This window comes from Crinia signifera, chromosome 5 (assembly GCF_055691185.1).
Source record: "Crinia signifera chromosome 5, ASM5569118v1, whole genome shotgun sequence".
NCBI classification, from domain to species: domain Eukaryota; kingdom Metazoa; phylum Chordata; class Amphibia; order Anura; family Myobatrachidae; genus Crinia; species Crinia signifera.
Window position 1 is genome coordinate 157303848 of NC_139221.1, and position 26960 is coordinate 157330807.

At 41.6% G+C, this 26960-nt stretch overlaps 1 protein-coding gene across 1 annotated transcript in view; it reads left to right on the forward strand.

Annotated features, from left to right (window-relative positions):
• The window catches only part of LOC146005746 (sodium-dependent neutral amino acid transporter B(0)AT3-like), a 51087-nt gene that overhangs the window by 16097 nt on the left and 8030 nt on the right, over positions 1-26960 (forward strand). The window contains exons 7-9 of the mRNA XM_083145174.1: positions 5549-5677; positions 5777-5933; positions 21379-21583. Coding sequence (XP_083001300.1) covers positions 5549-5677; positions 5777-5933; positions 21379-21583 — 491 coding nt within the window. The remainder of the gene's footprint in view (positions 1-5548; positions 5678-5776; positions 5934-21378; positions 21584-26960) is intronic.

Genomic DNA, 26960 nt, shown 5'->3' on the forward strand with positions numbered 1-26960 from the left:
ATCTTCATTGTACTGAAAATTTTCATATGAACAATAAACAAAAGAGACAGGGTACACACTTATAGAAATGGTGTTGCCTTCCTCTACACTTTTTGTTTTTTAATAGTGAGGATGGCTTTTTAATTAGCAGCAATATTGTCATTGGTATGAAAAGCACAATCTTGGCAAAATGTGAAAAACTTTTGGAAAGATACCATTAGAGAGCTGTGACAGGCATCACTTGACCTGTGCTGACAGCAGCTCTCTCTTCTAAAAGACTCATTGAACCTCACCTCTCCATCTATGCTATGACTAGTTTCATTTCATTGTTTTAATTTAAATTAAATACAAGAAGAAGGTTTTCTAGGGTTTCCAATATCATCCATTGAGGTTTGCTCACCCAGACTCATGGCAAGTATACACTTCAGCTCAGTACCTTTTATAGAGATTCAACTCTGTCAAGTGTATTTTTGACATGGGGCACTAAAGGGGAAATATACTAAGATGGGAGTTCTATTTAACATGGGTTGTTGCTATGGGCAACCATATATTATCTTCTAGAAGGTGCTAAATAAAGAAGGAGTAGATTCTGATGTTGCCCATAGCAATATCCCATCTGAAATCAAACTCTCATCTTAGTATATTTGGCCTAAGTGTTTCTGCGCATCATCATGGTTCTCATGGACTGACGGACTATTCTGGAGGGCGGCCATATTCCCTTTGTCTATCCTTTAAACCACTAGAAACTAAAACATAAGGGTTAAAGAAGTAAAAAAATATGGCATGGTGGGTCATGTTGATAACCATGTTTGGCTTCATAATAATACAATTCAAGATTGAAATCAGCCATGTCAAAGCTAATTTATTTATTTATTTATTTATTAACAGTTTCTTATATAGCGCATACAAATTCTGCAGCGCTGTACAGAGCATAGTTATGAGCAAACACAAAACAAAATGACATTACAAGACAGTTTAGGACAAGTACATGGTTAATACAGATAGTTGCATCAGGGGACAGGACACTGAAGCAATTATCAGGGTGGCAGTGGTTTATATATTCTAAGAAAGGCACATGAGGAGAGAGGGCCCTGCCCGTGAGAGCTTACATTCTAAAGGGGAGGGTTAGACAGACAGGGGTAACACAGAAGGGGGAGAGGTGAGCATAAACAGGTAAGGATGAGAGATGGTCAGGTTTTATGCAGGAGGGTCGGAAGAGGTCAGCTTAGTGTTTGATATTTTAAGTCTAAAAAAGCACTGGGTCATCCAAGAGTAGACAGCACAGAGACAGTTGGAGATATGAGTTAGGATGGAAGGAGAACGATCAGGAAACAAGGGGTAGATTTTTGTATTTTCGGCATAGTGGAAATCGAGTGAGCAAATAAGTTCACCCAGAGAGGACATGTAGAGATAGAGAAGAGGGCCAAGAATAAAATAATCAGGGACACCTACTCTCAATGGAACAGCAAGAGAGGTAAAGTCATAAGAGGTACAGCTGGGCATTTTCAAAACGGACAGTGCAAGTACAAGCATAAAGAGTGATATTCAAAAAGTTTTAGCAGATGGAGAAATGGTGATATCACAGCTGAATAGGCAGATTAAGCAGCCAGGAGTAGTATGATGTGAGAATGAAGTGAGCTCACTCAAAGCAGTCTTGGTTTTCTGGGTTGCTGGTGTCTTTCTGATTCACTTTGATACGAAGATGTTAAGTTGGTTGGCAGTTTCTGTCCAGTTTAAGTCCAGAATAAGTCCAAGCTTTAATCTATGTAACTGTTTTCGCCCTACTTAAAAATATTCCTACTTTAAAATATGACAAACTAACAATAGTCAGCTTGCAATAGTCAGCCAGGCTGAGGTCAGCCTTGTGTTCACAATATATACTAAAAGCTGTTTCTAAGTTAATTGATTGAGACCCCACCCAGCCAGAGCCCCTCTTCCACTAGCAATAAAACTAAGATAACAAATGGTAAGAGGTTACATACCATCCCAGCCACTAATAAATTCTCACTCACTTTCAAATCTTATAAAAATATTTGCACAATTACCTAAATATAGCAGTTTGCAAGCAGATACTACAATACTGGTGTAACAGATGATATGAGTTACCTAAATATAGCAGTTTGCAAGCAGATACTACAATTCTGGTGTAACAGATGATATGAGTTACCTAAATATAGCAGTTTGCAAGCAGATACTACAATACTGGTGTAACAGATGATATGAGTTACCTAAATATAGCAGTTTGCAAGCAGATACTACAATACTGGTGTAACAGATGATATGAGTTACCTAAATATAGCAGTTTGCAAGCAGATACTACAATACTGGTGTAACAGATGATATGATTTACCTAAATATAGCAGTTTGCAAGCAGATACTACAATACTGGTGTAACAGATGATATGAGTTACCTAAATATAGCAGTTTGCAAGCAGATACTACAATACTGGTGTAACAGATGATATGAGTTACTTAAAAATATTCCCTCTTGAATGAAGAATGACCTATCAAAGAGGTAGAAGCCATTTTACTTCCTGGCTCTTTGGAGTTGTTGGAGAAGATGCAAGTTAAAACATCAGCATTCACCAAGCTGCCGAGGAACCCAACAGCAAAGGCGTTCATTCCTTTTGAATGCCAGCTGAATGTTCTGCAATGGAACATACTTCACAATTGTCAGTGCAACTTGGCACCAGAAAGGTAATAGTTTGGCCCTTCAGAAATACTGGCAGCCAACTGTAAGGTTATCAACTGGATTGCCCAATCCTGTACTACATGTATTTGCACCGAAATTACATGGACTCTGTTATCTGAGCTTCTGGACACTAGTCTACAACGGTTTCCTTAGCAACCCCTCCAGTTTCTAAAGCAACACTACCATCCTGTGTTCCTGCATATTTATCAACACCAGCTTGCAACAATGCAACATTCATCAACTTTGGCTTTGTTTCTCATGGTTCTACCTTCTCTTACCCAACTAACTCAGCTTTGTCTCTAACAACCCATCCTCTCAGGACTTATGGCCCCCATTCACTACAACGACATATCTGACACTGAAATTGGATGCAATTTCCCTTAAATTCCCCCTGGACCTTCCCGGGATTGATGGTAGATGATTTGGTAATTTGATGTAATTTTTTGCATAAGATGTATCCCATGCGATTGATCAAGCCAAGATAAATTGCATGAGATATATCTTATGGCATACAATTGTACCAAAATTTATATCTGGTGGGCTGGGTTAGGGGCTAGAGGGACTGGAAACGTCAGTCAAACCTCCTGCAATATATCGCATACAATATATCACATGCGCAAAAGGCACTCCTTTTTCCATCTGACTCCATCAGATTCTGATAAATCACAGGTGCAGTATGACCAACCTTGGGCTTCCTATGCAACATTGTTGTAGTGCATGAGTCTTCAAACTGTGGCTCTCCAGATGTTGTGAAACTACATGTTCCAACATGCATTGCCACATTTTTTCCGATAAGAGCATGCCAAAAACTGTCAGGGCATGCTGGAACATGTAGTTCCACAACATCTGGAGGGCCACAGTTTGAAGACCCATGTTGTAGTGTATGGGGGCCTTAAGGCTTAGATGGTTGTGCTGTGTCTCTGATAGCTACCCCAGCTAAGAGGATATCCCCTGGGGATAATCAGCTCTGCAACACTGTTTCTGGCTGTTTCTGATACACGTATTACGGGATGCGGTCATTTGGTCTACTGCATTATGGTAGAAAGTCATTAGGTCGAATCCATTAGGTCGACATGCTAAAAGGTCGACATGACTCTAGGTCGACATGGAAAAAGGTCGACATGATTCTAGTTCGAAAGGTCATTAGTTCGACAGGTCATTAGTTCGACAAGGTCATTAGTTCGACATTGTCTATGTCGACATTCACAAGGTCGACATGGAGTTTTTCACTGTTTTTTGAGCCAACATGTGCCGACAGGCGGTATTTCATGCCCTACCATCCACTAGGGCGTGGTGGGAGAATAAAATAGTGTGCCGAGCGTAGCGAGGCACCGTGCCCGACGCATAGCGAGCGCAGCGAGCGATGCGAGGGGATGCAGTGCACTTTAAACTGTGTCCATGTCGACTGTGTTGACATTCAGGTAAAAAACCTGTGAAAAACCCCATGTCGACCTTGTGAATGTCGACATAGACAATGTCGAACTAATGACCTTGTCGAACTAATGACCTGTCGAACTAATGACCTTTCGACCTAGAATCATGTCGACCTTTTCCCATGTCGACCTAGAATCATGTCGACCTTTTAGCATGTCGACCTAATGGATTCGACCTAATGACTTTCTACCATAATGCAATAGACCAAATGATCCCAACCCCGTATTACATATGGCTATTCAGCACTGTCGTTTTCATTTGTGGAGCAATCGCCACCCAGTGATGAAGCAGTGTAATTACATGCTTTGCATCCTCTTAAACCTTAATACACCTTAGTGAGTGCACCTTAATGTGCCACTCATGTGGTGCGACTAGGAGACCTGGATGACTACAGCAACAATGAGCCGGGCTATATCTTTATTCAGTTTACCATTAACATATCTAAAAATTGTTTAACGGGAGTTTATTCATGTATATAATAAGCAAATATTCCAGCACAAAGGCTGCAGTATTTTTTAATTACCAACTTTTCCTTTAGCATTTACTTGCTTTACAGTTAGAAAAGGTTACATGGCTTCCTATATACACACACAAAAATTCAATTATCAATTTTTTTTTGCACATCAAAACATTCCAGTCTGAATACACCAATCATTTTGGAAGCACCAAATGGACCTTCATCATACCTATACCAATATATATCAGGGGGAAAAAATAGTTTATTCATAGCTAGCATAATATAATTAAATGAAACACACTAAATAAAAGTTAGATAATGGGGGAAATTTACTGAAGGAAATTTGTAAAAAATACACTTATTTATGACATTTACTATCCTGAAAATACAGCAATTCGTATTCGTATTGATAGCACATCAATATGACTACGAATTGCCGTATTTTCGATAAAGTAAATGTCAAAAATAAGTGTATTTCTGGATACAAATACACCTATTTTTTTTACAAATTTCCTTTAGTAACTTTCCCCCAATGTATCATGATAACTAGAAAGGTAGCAACCCTATTTTTGCTATGTACATTGCTGATGCGCTCCTAGAGAGAAAGAGGCATGATGCATGCAGACTCCATCTGGGCCCTCTCCTCTCTAACCTGTTTATTGGGACTCCACAATAGAAGTATTGAAAAAAATGGGTGCAGGGTGTGTGTTGTGGGCCCCCTGGATTGCACATACTGCAGCCATCATAAATACACAATGGTTAATTGTAATCCAAAGCATAACAGCATGAGAAGAATACAGTGTGCCAGCACCTCACATATAGATCCAATTATATATACGTACAGTATGTGTAAAGACCGTTGCTACATTTGTACTGTGGCACCTAGCGCATGTCTGTGTTTATAACATTTATTTATAAAATTGTGAAAAAATAATCTGAACAGCCAATTACAAGACCCTAAATAATACTTGTTTTTTCTATTTTAGGAATGATTGTCAAAAGGATGCCATTACCGTAGCAATCATCAATAGCTTATCATCGCTATATGCTTCCATCCCAATCTTTTGTATTTTAGGGTTCAAAGCAAAAAATGGGTATTGGGACTGTCTGGATAGGTAACTGTGTGACATTATATACATATTTACTATTACATTCATCTAAGACATATTGCATAATTCAGATACAACTAATCAAATCAATTTCACTTTTTACAGGAATATTATTTCCTTAACAAATGAATTTGATGTAAGTGAAATGAGTATTACAAGAGATAACTACAGCGAGTCCTTCAAGACTCTCAACTTAACCTACCCAGAAAGAATCTCTCATCTAGATATGAAAGAGTGCAACTTGCAAGAATTTCTGGATCAGGTCAGTCAGAGGCTAGTTATCCCGCTATAAGGTTTTCCATATAAACCACTATGTCGTTTATTTACAATATTGAAGCATGTGTTTTTTTTTTAATTGTGGGAGACATTTACTAAGATGGGAGTTCTATTTCACATTGGATGTTGCTATGGACAACCAATCAGAATCTACTTCTTGTTTATTTAGCACCTTCTAGAAGATAATAGATAGCATCTGATTGGTTGCCCACAGCACCATTCCATGTGAAATAGAACTCCGATCTTAGTCAATTTCCCCCAGTATGTGCCACACTGTTTACCGAGTATAAAATATTGTTGAAATAGAGCCAAAGTGCAAGAAAAATGTCAATTTATAGTAACAAACACATACAGTGGAAATCAATAAGTTGTGCCACAGGCTATTGATCCATCAGGGTTAATCAATTAACCCGCACCAGCAGCACTTATAGGAGTTTCTGTTTATGCCTCTGAACAGAGGGGGGAAAAATCCCTGATAACCAGCGGGTTAATATGTGCAGCAGCCCTGCTGAGACGTCAGTCCGTGAACTTTTAGTGAATTTTGTGTATGATTAAGCCATGTTAATTCCTGTTCTTTAAGCCATTTTTTTGTTTTTAGACTGTGGTAATTTACCACAGATATTTGTATTTCCCCATAGAGTAAGAAACACATAAATATTGTATACACAGTATTGTGTATACAGTAAAAAAATTCAGGAAGCCACAGCATAATTTTGCTAGGCCACATACACTTCCAAATTTACTAAGATTGAATTGTTGCGAATGAGGCAACTTCAACTGGAAATCTCATATCCAACATTAGCTCAATTAAAAATGAAAATCATGGCAGAGCACACATGTACAAATCAATAGACCATCAGCCAAACCAGCAGGACTCTCCATAGGCACCCACTCCAAGACTTGAATTAACTATGACTTGTATCAACAAACTCTGCTGTGAATTCAACTCGAAATGCAGTTCTCAAATTTTTGACTGCCGAGTTTAAATGTGTAAAACATGTAAGAAAGAGTTAGAATTTAAAAAATAACCCCAAACACTTTCTCACCAAGGAGGCTACTAAGAACCTTATCTACTCTCTAGTCATCTAAAGACTGAACTACTGTAATTTCCAAGTATCTGGCAAATGCCTCTCTCCACTCCAATCTATTCTCAATGCTTCAGCCCTGGTCATCTTTCTCACCAAACAAAAAATATATCCACCTCTCCTTCATTACTAGCTCTTCACTGGCTCCTCTTCCCTTTCTGGTCTTATCTCCCTTTATAATCCCACCCACCTTCTTCACTCAGCTAATACACGCCACTTCTCCTCTTTAGTGATTACCACCTCCCCCTCTTACTTCCATTTTTCACATGCTGCTCCCTTACTCTAGAGTTCTCTATTCCTTCCCCTCAGACTTTCCACCTCTCTATAATAATTCAAACAGGCTATCATTCCCACTTCTTCCCTAACCCTAGCCAACTCTCATCCTAATGCTCCATGCTCACTTTCTACCCTATCGGTGTTACCCCGTCTGTCAGCCCCTCCCCTTATGAATGTAAGCTCTCACAAACAGGGCATTCTTCCCACATGTGCTGTTCCTTCTCTTATTTACAGTAGACTATCTTCTATTCCATACTCCCTTCAATGGTACCAAATCCCTTGGTGTTCTGCCACCCTAATACTTGTTTCTGTGTTGTTTGCTCATGCAGTTATATATATATACCCAGAACTTGTCCTACAGTATATTTAAATGAACTTTAAGTCACTGTTTTAGTATTTTACTTCTACACTGTAGATCCCCTGTGGTGCAATATAAATAAATAATAATAATACAAAAAATTGTATTTGATTGTATAAATCAGAATTTGTTTGAAGTATATTGTCTTTGCTTTGGAAAACATGTTTTAAATCCATCAGAAGCTTAAGGGTATGTAAATTAGTTTGATATAGTTGTAGTAAAATACAAAGACATGAAATAATGCTAAACCATATGCTTTCATTTCCTGTTCATCTTTCCTCGTGTCACTCCATTCATCATGTATGTCTGCCTTTCTTGATACGGGAAATATAAGTGACTGCCCCAGAACCATGTATGAATTAGTTTGTTTGAAACTAATTTTTTATACTTTTTAAACACTCTTCCAGTTGTATCTTGTGAGCAGTCAATTCTATATGGTCAATGTAATACCCCTTTCATACCCCTTTCAGACAGAAAACAAAATTGCCGGGTGAAGCAGCTCTACAAGGTAATTTTGTGAATAACACAGGTCCTTTTTCTGTGTGAAAGGGCACACCCGTGTCGTAAATCCCGTGTCTCCGACCCTGGAATTGACCAGGGTCGAGGACACGGGATTTATGACCCGGGTTGACCCTTTCACGCAGAAGAAATACCCGTGTTATTTAGCAAATTACCGGGTAGAAATTTTCAACCCGGTAATTTGTTCTTCTGTGTGAAGGGGGGTCAGGCTGCTCCCGGAAAAATGAAACAGCATTTGAAATGCTGTGTATTTGCCGGGATTTTCAGACTTTTCTGTCTGAAAGGGGTATAAGTGTTCTGTTTCATAGCTCTTCCCTCTTTCATAGCTCTTCCCTGTTTATGGTCCATTCTCCACTCCCCCTGTCTGGTTGTGACACCTACTGTTGCTTGTGTGCTAATTTTTTTCTCACTCTTGTGTCTGCTCAATGTGTGCTCCGCGTCTGTAGCTCCTTATATTGGCGACTATTTCTTCCATCCTCATTCTGGTGCAAAAATTCAGATTAGACACCCCTTGACATGTTCTAGCCGTTACGTGGTCTACTATATTAAATGCCCCTGTGGCTCCATGTACATCGGCAAAACGATTAGACAATTTAAGGAGAGAATTGCCCTCCACAAATCGAGTATCAGAGCAGCATTGGGCTCCAAGGGATCTGACCAACCGGTCGCCCGTCATTGGAAACAATACAACCATACCTTACCCAGTCTCAAATATAAAATCATTGACTGTATTCCAGAAAATCCCCGTGGGGGTGACCGAGGACAAGCACTCCTGAGATGTGAATCCAAATGGATCCACAGACTGAATACAGTACAACCGCATGGACTGAATGAGATGCTTCCATTATCCTGTTTTTTGTGATATTGTATTTAGTGGTTTTTTGGACATCTGCAATACGAGGTCTCTGTGATTTTTTGTCATGCCTTCCCTGAGACACTGGTCTTGTTATCATCCAGTCTCTCACATTCTTCTGGCATTATTCGCTTCATGGTTTCTCTTTCAGAGTTTGTTCCTTCATGCAGAACTGGTTTTGTACATTTCCCTTATTTTCCCCTGTGCATTTCTTTCTCCCCTCTATGGGGCTCTACACTCCCACTTCTGGTGCTTCAGGTCCCTCTTCCCCACACATACCACCTAGGCTCTATCCTGGTCAGTCACACACACGTAGAACACGGACACATAGCCCCCTCTGTGGTTACATCACACACCTTACCATATTGATCACCGCATCCAGCACACAGTTCACGTATTTTTCACTACACTATTGGTTTCCTTTCAGCACCTCGTTTTCAGCACGTAGCTACACATTTAACACTGCACCACAACACGCTTAGTCTGACACACGTTATTCAGTCCTCTTTACAGGTCTCTCTCACTCTCTCACACCCACTCGTTTCTCTCATTTCTTTTATTTTTAACCCTGTCGCATCCAGATGTCGGTCTGTCCGACTTGTCATTGCTATGTACAGCATTATATGTTTTACTGGTTATGCCACTCATATTATGTCATGTCTCTTTGTTTTGCAGCCTCCGTGCAATTGGAACTAGCGCGGCACCAGGCAGACCCCTGCCAGCTCCGGTCCCGTCTCCTACACCGCTGACGCGCACACTGCTTTGACAGGAGCGCGTCAGACGGCTTTTCCCGTTTCCATGGTCACCAGCTCACGCTCGTTGATACACGCCCCCCGGTGACCCCGGATCTCCCCGACTCAAGGTTGGGGTGACGTCATCTCCCGCCCGCCGGGTGCCGTGCAGGTGATGGTTGCACGAGGTGTCCCCTGCCCCCACACAGCCCTATAAATGTAAGTTACTTTGTGTTCTCTGGTTATGTCTTGATAAAGGGTTTTGTACCCGAAACGTTGGCACATAGACCGTCTCGTCTACAGTTTGTTACTGTGTTTGACTGCCGCCGTGCAGTATGTTGGGAATCTCCTGAGTGCCTCCACTCCTTGTATTGATATATATATATATATATATATATATATATATATATAGAGTAAAGAACGACAGCGGCACTCGTGAGACTTGTAAGCAGTGAAATCAGCAAACTTTAATCCGACATGTTTCAGGGAACGGGGAAAGTTCCCCGAAACATGTCGGATTAAAGTTTGCTGATTTCACTGCTTACAAGTCTCACGAGTGCCGCTGTCGTTCTTTACTCTATTTTGGGCTTATACCTCATGGAAGGCACCGGAGCAGTTAACTACAAGAAAACTGAGTGAGTGCCGGGAAAAGAACTTATTTATATATATATATATATATATATATACACAAATATAAATATATATATATATATATATATATCTTTAGTGGAGCAAAAGCCAACGTTTCGGGGTCTGCAAACCCCTTTATCAAGGTGCAAAAAGTGTAGTGAATAAAACATACCTTATATAGCTGTGCGGTGGTGTGCGCAGGGAGTCCCAGTCTCGCCAGATGGGGGTTGGCGCTGGTTGCGTCTTGTATGTGATGTTTGCCAGCACAGGCTCGCTGCTCTCCAGGACAGGGATCCCTGGTGAAAGAGGGTGTCATAGGTTACAATCTGTGCACTTGCAGTAGTAAAAGTGACATTGATAAAAAAGACTTTAGTGAGGGTAGGAAGCTGCGTAAAAAAAGACAGCTAAGTTGAGTGTAATCGGTGACTGAGTGACAAAGTGATCTAGGCGGACGGGCAATATAGGAATGCATGGATCCAGCACTCATGGAAATAAAGTACACATAATTGACAATACTGTAAATGAAATTGTAAATAAGGCTGGATGAGGAGGTGTTGGACTAGAACTTTGTGGACCCCATAGCAAAAATGTATAGTGCCCCCCCCAACTACCAGTGCGCACCAGTAGAGCAAACAGTAAAAATGTGCACCTCCAATAGATATTTTAAAAATAAAGAACACACACATTCTAAAAAAAAGGTGTGTCCCTCACACATTATACGACACACAGCAAAGCCCATCACACATTATGCGACACACCGCAAAGCCCATCACACGTTATGCAACACACCGCAAATCCCATTACACGTTACGCGACACACCGCAAAGCCCCTTACACATTATGGGACACATAGCAAAGCCCATCACATGTTATGCAACACACCGCAAAGCCCATTACCCGTTATGCGACACACCACAATGCCCATTTCACATTATGTGACACACCGTAATGCCCATTACATGTTATGCGACACACCGCAAAGCCCATTACACGTTATGCGACACACCACAATGCCCATTTCACATTATGTGACACACCATAATGCCCATTACACGTTATGCGACACACCGCAAAGCCCATTACACGTTATGTGACACACCACAATGCCCATTTCACATTATGTGACACACCGTAATGCCCATTACACGTTATGCGACACACCGCAAAGCCCATTACACGTTATGCGACACACCGCAAAGCCCATTACACGTTATGCGACACACCGCAAAGCCCATTACACGTTATGCGACACACCGCAAAGCCCATTACACGTTATGGCAGGGGTATCTGCGGCAACCGGCTGTGGTGGGGGGTATCTGCAGCAGTCAGCAGGGGGAGAGGTATGGAGGGGTATCTGCGGCAGCCGACAGGGGGCATCAGCGGCAGCTGGTGGGGGGCTGTGCCTCTCTGGACACTGTCACCTCCGCACGCGTCACTGACAGGAGTCTTCTCTTGGCGCACACTGCCGTGCCAAAGGTCAGACTCCCTCCTCCCTCGTAGCAGGCAGCATGGGTGCATCTGGTCCCGATGTATGCGGCTGCCTCTCTTTGACTCGGGGGCCTGCCTGGCACCCCAGCTCTCCTCTGTCTACGTCTCTCCCGTAAGCAGCTCAGCCTTCCTACAGGCTCCCGTGGCACTCTGAATAAAAATAGTAAGCATGGTGCAGGGGTGTGCCTGCTGTCCATCGGGCGCCCCCAGCCGCCGGGCCCCATAGCAGCTGCACCCCCTGCACCCATGGTAGTTCCGCCACTGAATATATATATATATATATCTATATATATATATACACACACATATATATATATATACACACATATATATATATATATATATATACACACATATATATATATAGCAGACTAGTTGACCTAGACACCCAACGGCTCCCTGAGAAACCTCGATTCTTTAACCTCAACATGGAGGAGCGGATTGCCTTAAATGAACTGAAAAAGAATACCAATTTAGTTATAAGACCGGCCGATAAGGGCGGTGCCGTAGTCCTGCAAGACTGGCAACAATACCATGATGAAATTATGCGGCAATTAGCCGACACCAACACCTATAAACAAGTGACACAGAACCCGATCCCTGAATTTAAGAAACAAGTGGACAATCTACTCAAAAGAGGACTTTCAGCTGGGTGGCTATCAAAGGAGAACCATGAGTTTTTAACAGTCAACTTTCCGGTATGTCCAATAATCTACACCCTACCCAAAATACATAAATCATTGATTCAACCTCCGGGCAGGCCAATTATTTCTGCTAGAGCCTCCCTATTGCAACCCCTAGCGAAATTTGTCAATCATCATCTACAACCTCTGATTACTGCAAGTGAAACCTACATCCGAGATACGGAAGACTTCATAGAGAAGCTCAAACAAATCGATCTAGCTGGTGAATTGTATTTGGCTACTATGGACGTTAGCTCTCTATATACCGTCATCCCTCACAGCGACGGCCTTCGGGTCCTAGAGGAGAAACTGAATGAGAGACCTGTATGTACACCCCCAACAACTTTTCTGACGGATTTGGCACATTTGATACTAACTTGTAATCATTTTCTTTACAACAATAAATACTATGTGCAGCTTTCTGGGACTGCAATGGGATCTAACCTTGCCCCTGCTTACGCTGGCCTATACATGTGCGACTATGAATCTACCAACATACTAGCTAAACATCAAGAGCACATCAGATACTACAAGAGATTCATAGATGACATTTTTCTTATCTGGTCTGGCACACCAGATGAATTTAATAAAATGATCCTAGAATTGAACAACCTGCCCAGCCCGATCAGACTCACACATGTCATAGAGCCGGAGTCCATAAACTTCCTTGACATTACAGTGACCCTCTCTAACGGCAGTCTACAGACTAGCGTATACCAAAAAGTCACAGACCGTAACACCTTACTCTCGGTTGAGAGCCAACACCCGCCGTCTCTAAAAGAGAATCTCCCCATATCCCAATATATGAGGGTAATGAGGAACAACAGTCTGCCCTCAACCATGGAACACCAACTGCGCGAAATGACAGATAGATTCATCCAAAGAGGTTATACGAACTCCACCCTTAGTAGATGTCTATCCAAAGCTCGTCGTAACATATCAAGGAAGCAAGCTGGTTCCACTCCTGCAGCGACACGGCCAAAAACAACTTCAAGGATGATCTATATTAACACATTCAACCATGCTTCAACCGAAATTCAGAAAAGCATCAAAAGACACTGGCCTATTGTAGCCTCTGATCATGCATTAAAACTACAGAGAACTGGACCACCAATGATGGCATATAAGAAAGGGCCAAATTTGAAAGAAATCCTGATGAGACCCATGGCAACACCAAACGTTGAACAAAATACAACCTGGTTGCACTCCAGGAGACCAGGTTGCTTTCGGTGCACGGGGTGCACAACTTGTAATGGTCTGATCCAAGGGTCCACCTTCCCACACCCCCACTCAGGCAAGGCGATCAAAATAAAACACCGGCTCCACTGCCAGATGGATCATGTGATCTATTTATTAGTCTGCCCATGCGGCCTTGCTTATGTAGGGATGACCTCCCGCAAATTCCGAGAGCGCATGGCAAACCACAGAAACTCGGTCAGAGTCGCCCTGGAAACAGGAAAAGCAGAACTTCCAATTCCTCGCCATTTTCTACTAGCAGGCCATCAAGTGTCATCTCTTCGATGCCGCTTGATAGATTGGATCCCCCCACCCACACGGGGAGGAGACCGGGGACTTCTATTAAAAAAGAGGGAAAGCAGGTGGATTCACCAATTGGGAACCTTGGCCCCGAGAGGCCTAAATGAAAACAACCCATACAATATCTTTTTGAAATAAGTACTTTTATTCAATTGGACTCATTCATATACTGCCATCCGGATGTCTTGCAATATTCTATAATTGTTTGATAATTCTGCATAACTTCTTGGATATTGCTTTGTCTAGAAAGGAAACATATGGAAGGATTCCATATTCCATGTTTTGAAAAATTCGTTTATATATATAAAAAAAAATTTTCTGTATAAAAAATTTTTTTTCTATATTTATATTTTTTTATATATACAAATCGGCCCCCTTTTTTCTTTTTCTTATACCTAATATGTATAACACCTAATATGCATAATACCTAGCACCTTTGATTAATGTGGTGACTCTCATCCTAAAAACCTCTGAAAAGATCACTTCCCATTCATTAAAATACAGGCATCCCTCGATTCATCCTTTATTACTATTTCATTATTTCATTATCTAATTTTTCTTTTCACGGATAATACCAGGGATAAATTGCACTCCCTTTTACTATAATAATAATAAATATAATAAAAATAGTATAAAATAACCAAAAAAAAACCCAAAAAATTATTGCTGATAAAAGTCGACACAAATGTCGACCATTAAGAAAAAAACTTTTTTCATCCTTTTTTCATCTTATTTTCTATGAATTCCTTTATAAATTGGTATAATGATTAGCATGCACACGCATCTTTATACAATTTTTCAGCATTATTTCTTCACCCACTTTGAGATCCATAACTAATTAACGGCCAGCCAATAAGTAACTATATCGTATACATTAATACATTAAAATATTAATATATTAAACACATCGCAGCATTGCGTACGCACCCAGGTTGCATTCAGTAGACCTTTTCAGATATTGTTAGATGCTACTGGCCGTTAATACTGAAACCCCGGCTTCCCCTCCTTTCAATAGCGAAATTACCGCTTGAACATCTAGGATGTGCACATAGAATACACGGAACCTGCTATGCGCAGCTCCGTGTCTCCAGTAGAGATGCGCACGCAGGGCTAGTGCCCTGCGTTCCACCTGCGTGTCAAATAGACGCTTCTTCCGGCGCCGAACTTCCGGTAATACCGGAAGCTGCGCTGTCAGAGCGTGGATGCGACTCCCACGCTCTGATTAATTCAAACTCAGGGGGGATAAATAGCCGGGCCCGGGCAGTGCTATTCAGCAGCAGCTCCAGGCACCATGGGCGTTTTTCTACCCTAATCTTCGCTGATAGCCAGTCTCTTTTCATTACAAAGTAAGACGATTTTTTGACCATATGTTTCCATTTGATTTTTTGTTAATTAGTGCTGTTCTATATTGTTTACTGAAATGCTTTATTATAAATGTTATAGGCTCCTTGAAAAAGGTCCATTTGGACCGAAACGTCGGGGCACAGTATGAAAAATACCATGACTATATGTAATAGTTGAAATTAAACTGCACTAACTTTGGACTTTTATCTGACCATTGGACTTTATTATTAGGCGAGTGCCTGACTTTCCACGCCGCAGCAGGTGTGGATGCACCCCAGACTATTATTGGGATATCCGCTTACCCCGTTTATCCTCTGTCTGGCACCCCGCAGTTACAAATAAATAAGTGCGAGTGCGGTCCATACACGTACCTACATTTGGGAAACGGAGATTTATACATCCCCGATCTTCCTCTGACCGGACACCCACACCAAAGGAAACGCCGCCACATTGGTCTTTGGATCAGCACTGCAATAGCACTGCCTATACAGGATCTTAAAGTGGATGCCACATTTACAGAAAATAAGTGTATTATTTTATTGTATTATCCTTCAAGAAAATCTGGGACAAAACATTCCCAGTATCTCCGTGTCAACTAAACTCTCCCTGTCGACGATCAAAACACATCAGCCTCCAAACCTAAGTAGCTAGACCGGACCAAATATGTCAGTTGGCGGGCAGGGCTTTCTCAACGATAACCTGTTGTTTCAGGCAGAACAGGGAATCATCTCATTAACCGATGACGATGCGGATAAGGTCCTTTTTGACCAATCCGATTTCGAGACACTACCAACGGAATCTGCAACAGACCTATACCAGAGGCTGTTAAAACTTAGGAAACGGGAGCTAGACCTATCTATGCACGGGCATTTCCTATCGGAGTACCATAGGAAACGACATATTCCTAGAGGTTTCAGAGTTGCTAATGTTCCCACAATTGGGAGAAATAACCCCACATTCTGCAGCCGCTGGTGTGGGGTGCTTAATAAGTGTTCATTAGACCTCATGATACTGGTTGTAGAGGAAGTAGGGACCGAGCTAAAAAAGATCAAAAAGGATATTGAAGACTTTAACACCCTACATCTGCCTACCATTAGAAACGACAAAACCAATAACCTGTTAGAAAAAATCGGCACTCAACTTGAGACCTACAAAAGTGATTTAATCTCCTTTAAAAGAAGTAAATTGGCCACTGTCACGTCGGATTACCAAAACCATTCGGTTTACCGATGGTTATCGGGAGGCCCTAACACCAGTACTAGAAGAACTCAGCGCCCATACAGACAAAGACGACAGCAACAACAACATTATTCATCCAATAAAGGTTCTTCAACATCAGCATCAGCCTCCGATACAGATTTCTCAGAACATCAATCCGATTTTTTAGAGGAAGGAAACCGAAATACGGGAAAACCACCCCGACGCCCAAGAGGAAGGGGCGCAGACCACACCCTCGGCGCGGAGGTCCTCGGAAAAAGGATCAGAAAACCAGTTCTGACCTGATTTATAATTTATCATCTACTCCGCTAACGCCTGCAATGGAATCGGTTTTATCAAAGGGCCTGTCATTTGTCCCCACCTCTACTCACGACAAATTTGAGACTACTATAGATATGTTCAAATTTAGTCGCAAACTCCGATTGCGTGAGCAATTTGGAGACTCAGAGACCCCCACTAATAGATCTAGGTTTAGACCACCCTCCACCTTTGACCCCTGCTCAACCAATCCGAGCATTAAAACCTTTAGCAGACTAGTTGACCTAGACACCCAACGGCTCCCTGAGAAACCTCGATTCTTTAACCTCAACATGGAGGAGCGGATTGCCTTAAATGAACTGAAAAAGAATACCAATTTAGTTATAAGACCGGCCGATAAGGGCGGTGCCGTAGTCCTGCAAGACTGGCAACAATACCATGATGAAATTATGCGGCAATTAGCCGACACCAACACCTATAAACAAGTGACACAGAACCCGATCCCTGAATTTAAGAAACAAGTGGACAATCTACTCAAAAGAGGACTTTCAGCTGGGTGGCTATCAAAGGAGAACCATGAGTTTTTAACAGTCAACTTTCCGGTATGTCCAATAATCTACACCCTACCCAAAATACATAAATCATTGATTCAACCTCCGGGCAGGCCAATTATTTCTGCTAGAGCCTCCCTATTGCAACCCCTAGCGAAATTTGTCGATCATCATCTACAACCTCTGATTACTGCAAGTGAAACCTACATCCGAGATACGGAAGACTTCATAGAGAAGCTCAAACAAATCGATCTAGCTGGTGAATTGTATTTGGCTACTATGGACGTTAGCTCTCTATATACCGTCATCCCTCACAGCGACGGCCTTCGGGTCCTAGAGGAGAAACTGAATGAGAGACCTGTATGTACACCCCCAACAACTTTTCTGACGGATTTGGCACATTTGATACTAACTTGTAATCATTTTCTTTACAACAATAAATACTATGTGCAGCTTTCTGGGACTGCAATGGGATCTAACCTTGCCCCTGCTTACGCTGGCCTATACATGTGCGACTATGAATCTACCAACATACTAGCTAAACATCAAGAGCACATCAGATACTACAAGAGATTCATAGATGACATTTTTCTTATCTGGTCTGGCACACCAGATGAATTTAATAAAATGATCCTAGAATTGAACAACCTGCCCAGCCCGATCAGACTCACACATGTCATAGAGCCGGAGTCCATAAACTTCCTTGACATTACAGTGACCCTCTCTAACGGCAGTCTACAGACTAGCGTATACCAAAAAGTCACAGACCGTAACACCTTACTCTCGGTTGAGAGCCAACACCCGCCGTCTCTAAAAGAGAATCTCCCCATATCCCAATATATGAGGGTAATGAGGAACAACAGTCTGCCCTCAACCATGGAACACCAACTGCGCGAAATGACAGATAGATTCATCCAAAGAGGTTATACGAACTCCACCCTTAGTAGATGTCTATCCAAAGCTCGTCGTAACATATCAAGGAAGCAAGCTGGTTCCACTCCTGCAGCGACACGGCCAAAAACAACTTCAAGGATGATCTATATTAACACATTCAACCATGCTTCAACCGAAATTCAGAAAAGCATCAAAAGACACTGGCCTATTGTAGCCTCTGATCATGCATTAAAACTACAGAGAACTGGACCACCAATGATGGCATATAAGAAAGGGCCAAATTTGAAAGAAATCCTGATGAGACCCATGGCAACACCAAACGTTGAACAAAATACAACCTGGTTGCACTCCAGGAGACCAGGTTGCTTTCGGTGCACGGGGTGCACAACTTGTAATGGTCTGATCCAAGGGTCCACCTTCCCACACCCCCACTTAGGCAAGGCGATCAAAATAAAACACCGGCTCCACTGCCAGATGGATCATGTGATCTATTTATTAGTCTGCCCATGCGGCCTTGCTTATGTAGGGATGACCTCCCGCAAATTCCGAGAGCGCATGGCAAACCACAGAAACTCGGTCAGAGTCGCCCTGGAAACAGGAAAAGCAGAACTTCCAATTCCTCGCCATTTTCTACTAGCAGGCCATCAAGTGTCATCTCTTCGATGCCGCTTGATAGATTGGATCCCCCCACCCACACGGGGAGGAGACCGGGGACTTCTATTAAAAAAGAGGGAAAGCAGGTGGATTCACCAATTGGGAACCTTGGCCCCGAGAGGCCTAAATGAAAACAACCCATACAATATCTTTTTGAAATAAGTACTTTTATTCAATTGGACTCATTCATATACTGCCATCCGGATGTCTTGCAATATTCTATAATTGTTTGATAATTCTGCATAACTTCTTGGATATTGCTTTGTCTAGAAAGGAAACATATGGAAGGATTCCATATTCCATGTTTTGAAAAATTCGTTTATATATATAAAAAAAAAATTTCTATATAAAAATTTTTTTTTCTATATTTATATTTTTTTATATATACAAATCGGCCCCCTTTTTTCTTTTTCTTATACCTAATATGTATAACACCTAATATGCATAATACCTAGCACCTTTGATTAATGTGGTGACTCTCATCCTAAAAACCTCTGAAAAGATCACTTCCCATTCATTAAAATACAGGCATCCCTCGATTCATCCTTTATTACTATTTCATTATTTCATTATCTAATTTTTCTTTTCACGGATAATACCAGGGATAAATTGCACTCCCTTTTACTATAATAATAATAAATATAATAAAAATAGTATAAAATAACCAAAAAAAACCCCAAAAAATTATTGCTGATAAAAGTCGACACAAATGTCGACCATTAAGAAAAAAACTTTTTTCATCCTTTTTTCATCTTATTTTCTATGAATTCCTTTATAAATTGGTATAATGATTAGCATGCACACGCATCTTTATACAATTTTTCAGCATTATTTCTTCACCCACTTTGAGATCCATAACTAATTAACGGCCAGCCAATAAGTAACTATATCGTATACATTAATACATTAAAATATTAATATATTAAACACATCGCAGCATTGCGTACGCACCCAGGTTGCATTCAGTAGACCTTTTCAGATATTGTTAGATGCTACTGGCCGTTAATACTGAAACCCCGGCTTCCCCTCCTTTCAATAGTGAAATTACCGCTTGAGCATCTAGGATGTGCACATAGAATACACGGAACCTGCTATGCGCAGCTCCGTGTCTCCAGTAGAGATGCGCACGCAGGGCTAGTGCCCTGCGTTCCACCTGCGTGTCAAATAGACGCTTCTTCCGGCGCCGAACTTCCGGTAATACCGGAAGCTGCGCTGTCAGAGCGTGGATGCGACTCCCACGCTCTGATTAATTCAAACTCAGGGGGGATTAATAGCCGGGCCCGGGCAGTGCTATTCAGCAGCAGCTCCAGGCACCATGGGCGTTTTTCTACCCTAATCTTCGCTGATAGCCAGTCTCTTTTCATTACAAAGTAAGACGATTTTTTGACCATATGTTTCCATTTGATTTTTTGTTAATTAGTGCTGTTCTATATTGTTTACTGAAATGCTTTATTATAAATGTTATAGGCTCCTTGAAAAAGGTCCATTTGGACCGAAACGTCGGGGCACAGTATGAAAAATACCATGACTATATGTAATAGTTGAAATTAAACTGCACTAACTTTGGACTTTTATCTGACCATTGGACTTTATTATTAGGCGAGTGCCTGACTTTCCACGCCGCAGCAGGTGTGGATGCACCCCAGACTATATATATACACATATATATATATATATACATACACACACATACATATATATATATACACACATATATATATATATATATATATATATATGTGTGTGTGTATATATATATATATATATATATATACATACATATATATAGTCTTAGTGTATTAATTATACCTGGATCCTGGTTAAGTGCCTCAGCCGCAGCCAGCGTGCCATCAGCACGTCGTCTGATCCCCTGTGTGCTGCTGCTAGCTGGGGATCAGATCGTGAGCTCACAGGGGGCAGGGGGCAGCCGCCAGCCATCCTCAGGACCACGGGAGCAGCTGCGTGCGGCCGCGCATGCGCACCAGCCCTCCCGCGGCCATTTTTACTTTGGTGTGAGCTGAGGCTGGCGGCGGCCATCTTTGAATTGGGAAAAATGCTGCGGCCGCTGACCGCGGAGGTGACGGTCTATGCGGTCCGCGGCCCATCAAGGTGTTGTGCGGCCCCTTTATACTTGTAATGGCCGCGGCCCACCGGGATATGGCCGGTTTCCAGGTGGGCCAATCCGCCCCTGGCGTGTACAGTCATCATTTTAACATTTCCTTGTCTCCTACAATATGTATGTATACAGTATATCATTCCAAAACTTGTGTATAAACCACAAATTTTCATTTATATTCTAGACATGATAAAATTGTCTCGTTTTAATATATTCATTTTATTTTTCTACTTACAGAGTGCCTCTGGCACCGGTTTAGCGTTTATTGTCTTTACTGAAGCAATAATTCAAATGCCAGGTACCCAGGTGTGGGCTATTCTCTTTTTTTTAATGCTGTTCACCCTTGGTCTTTCTTCAATGTTTGGAAATGTGGAGGGAGTACTGACACCATTGTTAGATCTTAAAATCTTTCCAAAGTGGTTTCCAATGGAGGCTATATCAGGTATGTTCTTAATAAAGTGTTTTAATTCCACTAAACTCAGGTTTACGTTATTGACAAAAGACAATTGTGGAAATCTAGACTAATACCATACATGGAGGTATATTAGTACGTTTATTTATAAGGCGCCACAAAGTGTCCGCAGCGCCGTACATAGCAAACAAAAAAACAAATTACAAGGTAACTTACAGGGTGTGTTGATAAAATACAGCATACATAGGGGTATAGCTGGTAGAACTAAAATCAGCATCAGTTCAGAAGTAGGTGTCGAAATTGTCGAGGAGACTGAAGATGAAGTAGAGGAAGGGAAGAACAGGACAGGAGCACAGGTGAGGTAAAGAGGTAGGGTGAGTACGTGAGGAAGGAGGGCCCTACTCATAAAAATTAACATACTTAAAAGGAGGTGGGTGGACAAACGAAAAACAATAGGATAAGTAGGAACGGATGGGAACGGAGGCAGGATAGGAGGATCAAAAGAGGTTAGGAGGAGGGATAGGCTAGTTGAAAAAAGTGGGTTTTGAGGGAGCTCTTGAAGGAGGTAAGGGAATCAGAAAGCCTGATGGGTGGCGGGCGGTTGTTCCAGTGCAGGGGGGCAGCGCGAGAGAAGTCTTGGACACGGGAGTGGGAGGAGGTGATAAGGTGAGAGGTCAGTCGGCGGTCAGCGATGGAGCGAAGAGGATGGGAGGGAGTGTGGATAGAGATCAGTGAAGAGAGGTAAGGAGCGGTGGAGGAGTAGAGAGCCTTGAAGGTGGTGGTGAGGAGTTTAAAGAGAACTCGGAAGGGAATGGGGAGCCAGTGAAGAGATAGACAGAGGGGGAGGCGGAGTTAGAGCGGCGGGAGAGGAAGATGAGTCTAGCAGCAGCGTTAAGAATGGATTGGAGAGGTGCGAGGCGGGTGAGAGGTAGCCCAGAGAGAAGGATGTTGCAGTAGTCAAGGCGGGAGATGACAAGAGAGTGAATGAGAATTTTGGTCGCATTAGTGGAGAGGAATGGTCTGATGCATGAGATGAGGTATATTTACTATATTTACTATTAGTTGTTCGGTTTTTTATTCTTTTTATCGATTTTGTTTGATTTTACATTGATTGGTTAAAACCGATCTTATTCTATGTTGGGTTTCCACACTAACAGATTATTTTTTTCATATTCATTTTTAAATGTTAGTTAGTGCATGTTCTAGCCCTGAATGCCCAACATCAGTTAAGTTGGATTTTAAGCAAACTTAAATAGATGGAAAAAAAATATGACCTTAATTAAAACAGATCACCAATACTGCAAAATAAAATATGCAATATTTTTTTTTATGGTTACATACTCATATGTCTGCAATAACCATCCTATACCAGCCAATCCTATATAATAAAAAGCTAACGCTGCTCTACACCACTATTTTGGGAATTAAAGTGTTTTGCATGCCAGCGGCCACTAGAAATTCGAGTGTTGCTCATTTCAGCCGTATCTCCGGTTAACCATAACCAATTTAAATGCTCCAAAATTTTTAGGAACCCTAATCGAGCAATTATATAAATTTTTTAAATGCATATGTGATAAATGAGTTTCTAAGCCCTATTTTATATTGCAAAGATACGCCAACAAAAGCATCTATAGTGGTCTTGTCGGAGAACCAATATAAAATAGCCCACAAGAACATTCGGTACTTGTGTATTATCACGGCGCCCATCGCATCGCAGACCATAAGCCATGCGATGGTATGCAATGCGATGCGATGTCCCGCCATGTTCCCCAATGTCATACAAAGTTAAAATTGTATGGCATTGTATATGGCATACAATGCCATACAATGCGATGCGATTATAAATTGTATAAGCACCCTTATGGGTGCTTACAATGTTAAATGCACCCCCACGCCACCCCCAGTATGAACGTGAACCCGAAGCGTGGCGAGCGCAGTGAGGCTGCGAGGGGCGGCGGTACGCATCCTCCGACCTTTTCATACCCCCACTATCCACGTCGGCGTGGAGTTGATCTTATATAGTGTGGCGAGCGCAGCGAGCCACCGAGCCCCGCGAGGGGACGCGCATTACTTCACAGGTATACGCGGCCCCCTTGCGGGGCTCGCTGCACTCGCCACGCTTCGGGCTCGGTGGCTCGCTGCGCTCGCCACACTATATAAGATGAACTCCACGCCGACATGGATAGTGAGGGTATGAAAAGGTCGGAGGACGCGTACCGCTGCACTCGCCACACTTCGGGATCACGTTCATACTGGGGGGTGGCGTGGGGGTGCATTTAACATTGTAAGCACCCATTAGAGTGCTTATACAATTTAACATCGTATTGGGGGCTTATATCGCATCGTATCGCAGTGCATCGGATGTATGGCATGCGATGCGATGAAAAATCATGTGACTTAATATCGGGGGCGCCGTGATAATACACAAGTACCGAACATTCTATGTAGTCAGTATACTTTGTTTTTGGATTTGCAAGTAATGACTTCCCTTACAGTTGGATAACTTAATTTATGTTAGATTCTATTATTTTATTAGTGTTCCATTTTATATTTGTACAACCACACATGATCCACATTTTTTTTTTAAATCTTTATTTTCATAATAGATGGTTTGGACGGGCAAAGCCATGCATGCTAGCATATTCTGATATTGGGGCATTGTTGTCAATGATTTTAGGGAAGAGATAATTGAACCTAAATACAAATAAAAAACATTCTCTATTCTCCTCTAGTCAATATCATAATCAGTTATGAATATTAAGCCATAATTAATATTGGAATCATCACCCTTATCTATGTACTAGTAAGCCCGCACAAAGAAAATGCTTTGAAAGCTAGTCTGCTACCTTGTGATTGCCTCTGTGTTTGTGCATGTGTGATAGAGAAAGCGATGTAGTGTGATTTGCTGCCAACAGATGGCTGTGTTTCGTGGACACATTCAGATACTAGACACATATATAGATGATATGTATATGTTACATTTATCATATCCACATTTGGAGAACTGGTCCTTCATTGAATTGGCCTGACCCACAACCCATATTCCAAGACACTGTTAAAGCCAAATGAGGACTATGAATATATTTTATTGCTACAGTGTTTTCGTTATCTGAGCTTATATGCAACTGGTGTAATTTATAGATCTCGTCTTAATGTGTAATGTAATGCCTTAGTTATGCTAAATTAACAGAGTTGCCTTATCAGGGTCTATCAGACAAATATTTTACAACAATTGATTTGGGAACACACAGAAAAATGGAACTACTTTGTAATGACTAAAACTTGTAATAATGAATTTACGGTACTTATGTAATATCTGGGCTCCCGTTTTTCTTATGAGACCACGTCCGCTCGCCACGCTGCGCTCGCCACACTATATAAAATCAACTCCATGCGTAGTTGGATAGTAGGGGTATGAAAAAATAGGGTGCATTTAACATGGGAGCCCAGATAATACATAAGTACCGAATTTACTTTTTTGTGTACTGAGTAAACAAACAAAATGATCATAATTGATCTTACAGTGGAAATGTATCTGTGATTCATTAGGCTAAGCTACAAATTAGCAAAAAAAAGTGGATATAAACAATCTTTAAAGTAAATATGACTCTCAATACAGCTTTGTTTAGATTGATATCCACTCTGATTCTGTAATGAGATTGGATAAAAGTAGCTTTCAACCGAATGTGAATGTGTAGCAATGACAACATTTCTCCCTTAAAAGTCTCATAGAATGATTATAGTTCACAGATGTGAATCATACACTGAATTTCATAATGTAACATTAGAGTAATAACATGTAAAAGAAATGAGTCACCCAAAGTAACAGCATTTGTCCAAACTGTCACAAAATTGCAAGTGTTGGCTACTAAGAATAATACTGTAGTTCTTCCACATTAACCACATCAGAGATAATATCAGATAATCGCGTGCGTGTCATTATTTACACGTCATTCATGAGCATAACTTTATGCAGTGATAACACAGCATGTGAATCACACATATGCTAATAAGTCTACGCAGGAAAAAGGATATTTCTCTGATAACCTCGTTACACATAAGATAATAATGTAATGTAATTGTGTCATCCACAATAACTGCGTTCTTTTCTTGAATTGTCACAATATAACATACATTATGCAGTGTTATGCAGTAATTAAATGGTTAAAAATGCTGAAACCATGTGCTTTCAATAAAAAGGAAACTACCAACTAATGTTTTAGTTCTTTTTAGAGGTTTTATTGTTTATGCTGGGAGAAAGTGGTACTGTATATCAGCAGTCATAGTAACATAATAACATAGTAATTAAGGTTGAAAAAAGATGTTAGTCCATCGATTTCAACCTATTTCACTTGTAACTACGGAGTTGAGTAAGTCATATCTATTGGATTCCCTTAGTCGCCAAAATGTATCCAGTTTTGATTTAAATTAAATCAATGAGGTCCAGAATGTTACTGCTCTAATTAATTCAGTACGGAATTTATTTTCCTTGAGCCTCAGTACATGCCCACGTGTCCTAAGTACAGGCCTGTTAGTGAACAAATCATCTCCCAGATCCATATGATTCCCAATCCTGTAGTTGAACATGCTAATCATATCACCTCTCAACCTCCATTTCTTCAGTGAAAACATATTCAGCCTGGTTATCCTATCTTTGTATTCTAGTGATTCGAGACCCTTTCCTAGCTTAGTCACCCTTCTCTGTACCGGTTCCAATTCATTTATGTCCTTTTTAAGGTTAGAACTGCCCAGAACTGAACACAGTATTCCAAGTGTGGTCTCACCAATTCCTTGTAAAGAGGCACTATCACATTGGCATCCCTTGAATCCATTCCCCTTTTAATGCATGCCAGTGTCCGGTTGGCTTTTGCTGCTGCAGTTGGGCAGTGTGCAATATTACCCAATTTTTCATCTATGATGGCCCCCAAGTCCTTCTCTACAGCAGAATTCCCTATAATAACTCCATTTAGCCTATAAGTAGCTTGTTCAGTCTGTATGGAGAATCTTGTTATGCTAAACTGTCCCTATCATACCTTGAGTGTCTCATGGGCCCTTATTCTGATCGGTGCGGCCGGATCCGAATATGCGGCCAGGACCGTGCGTGCGAAACCCCGCCTTCCATACGGATCGCCAACTCCGTCCGTACGCGGTAAGAAGCTGTCCGAACGGACCGCACGTGTATTTTTCACGGAATACGCCTCCTCCATCTCAGGGAACCTCCCCCAACATTCAATGGTCGCAGACCATCGAATGCAGGACCGAGTGCTCCACCAGCTCCCGCAACTTCAGACCACACGGACATTTCTCCGTGCAAAAGCAGGGATCTGGGCGGGCAGCTCACATCCGGCGATGTCATATGTCCGCCCCTACACATGCGTCACGGCCACATTACCATACGTACGCCCAG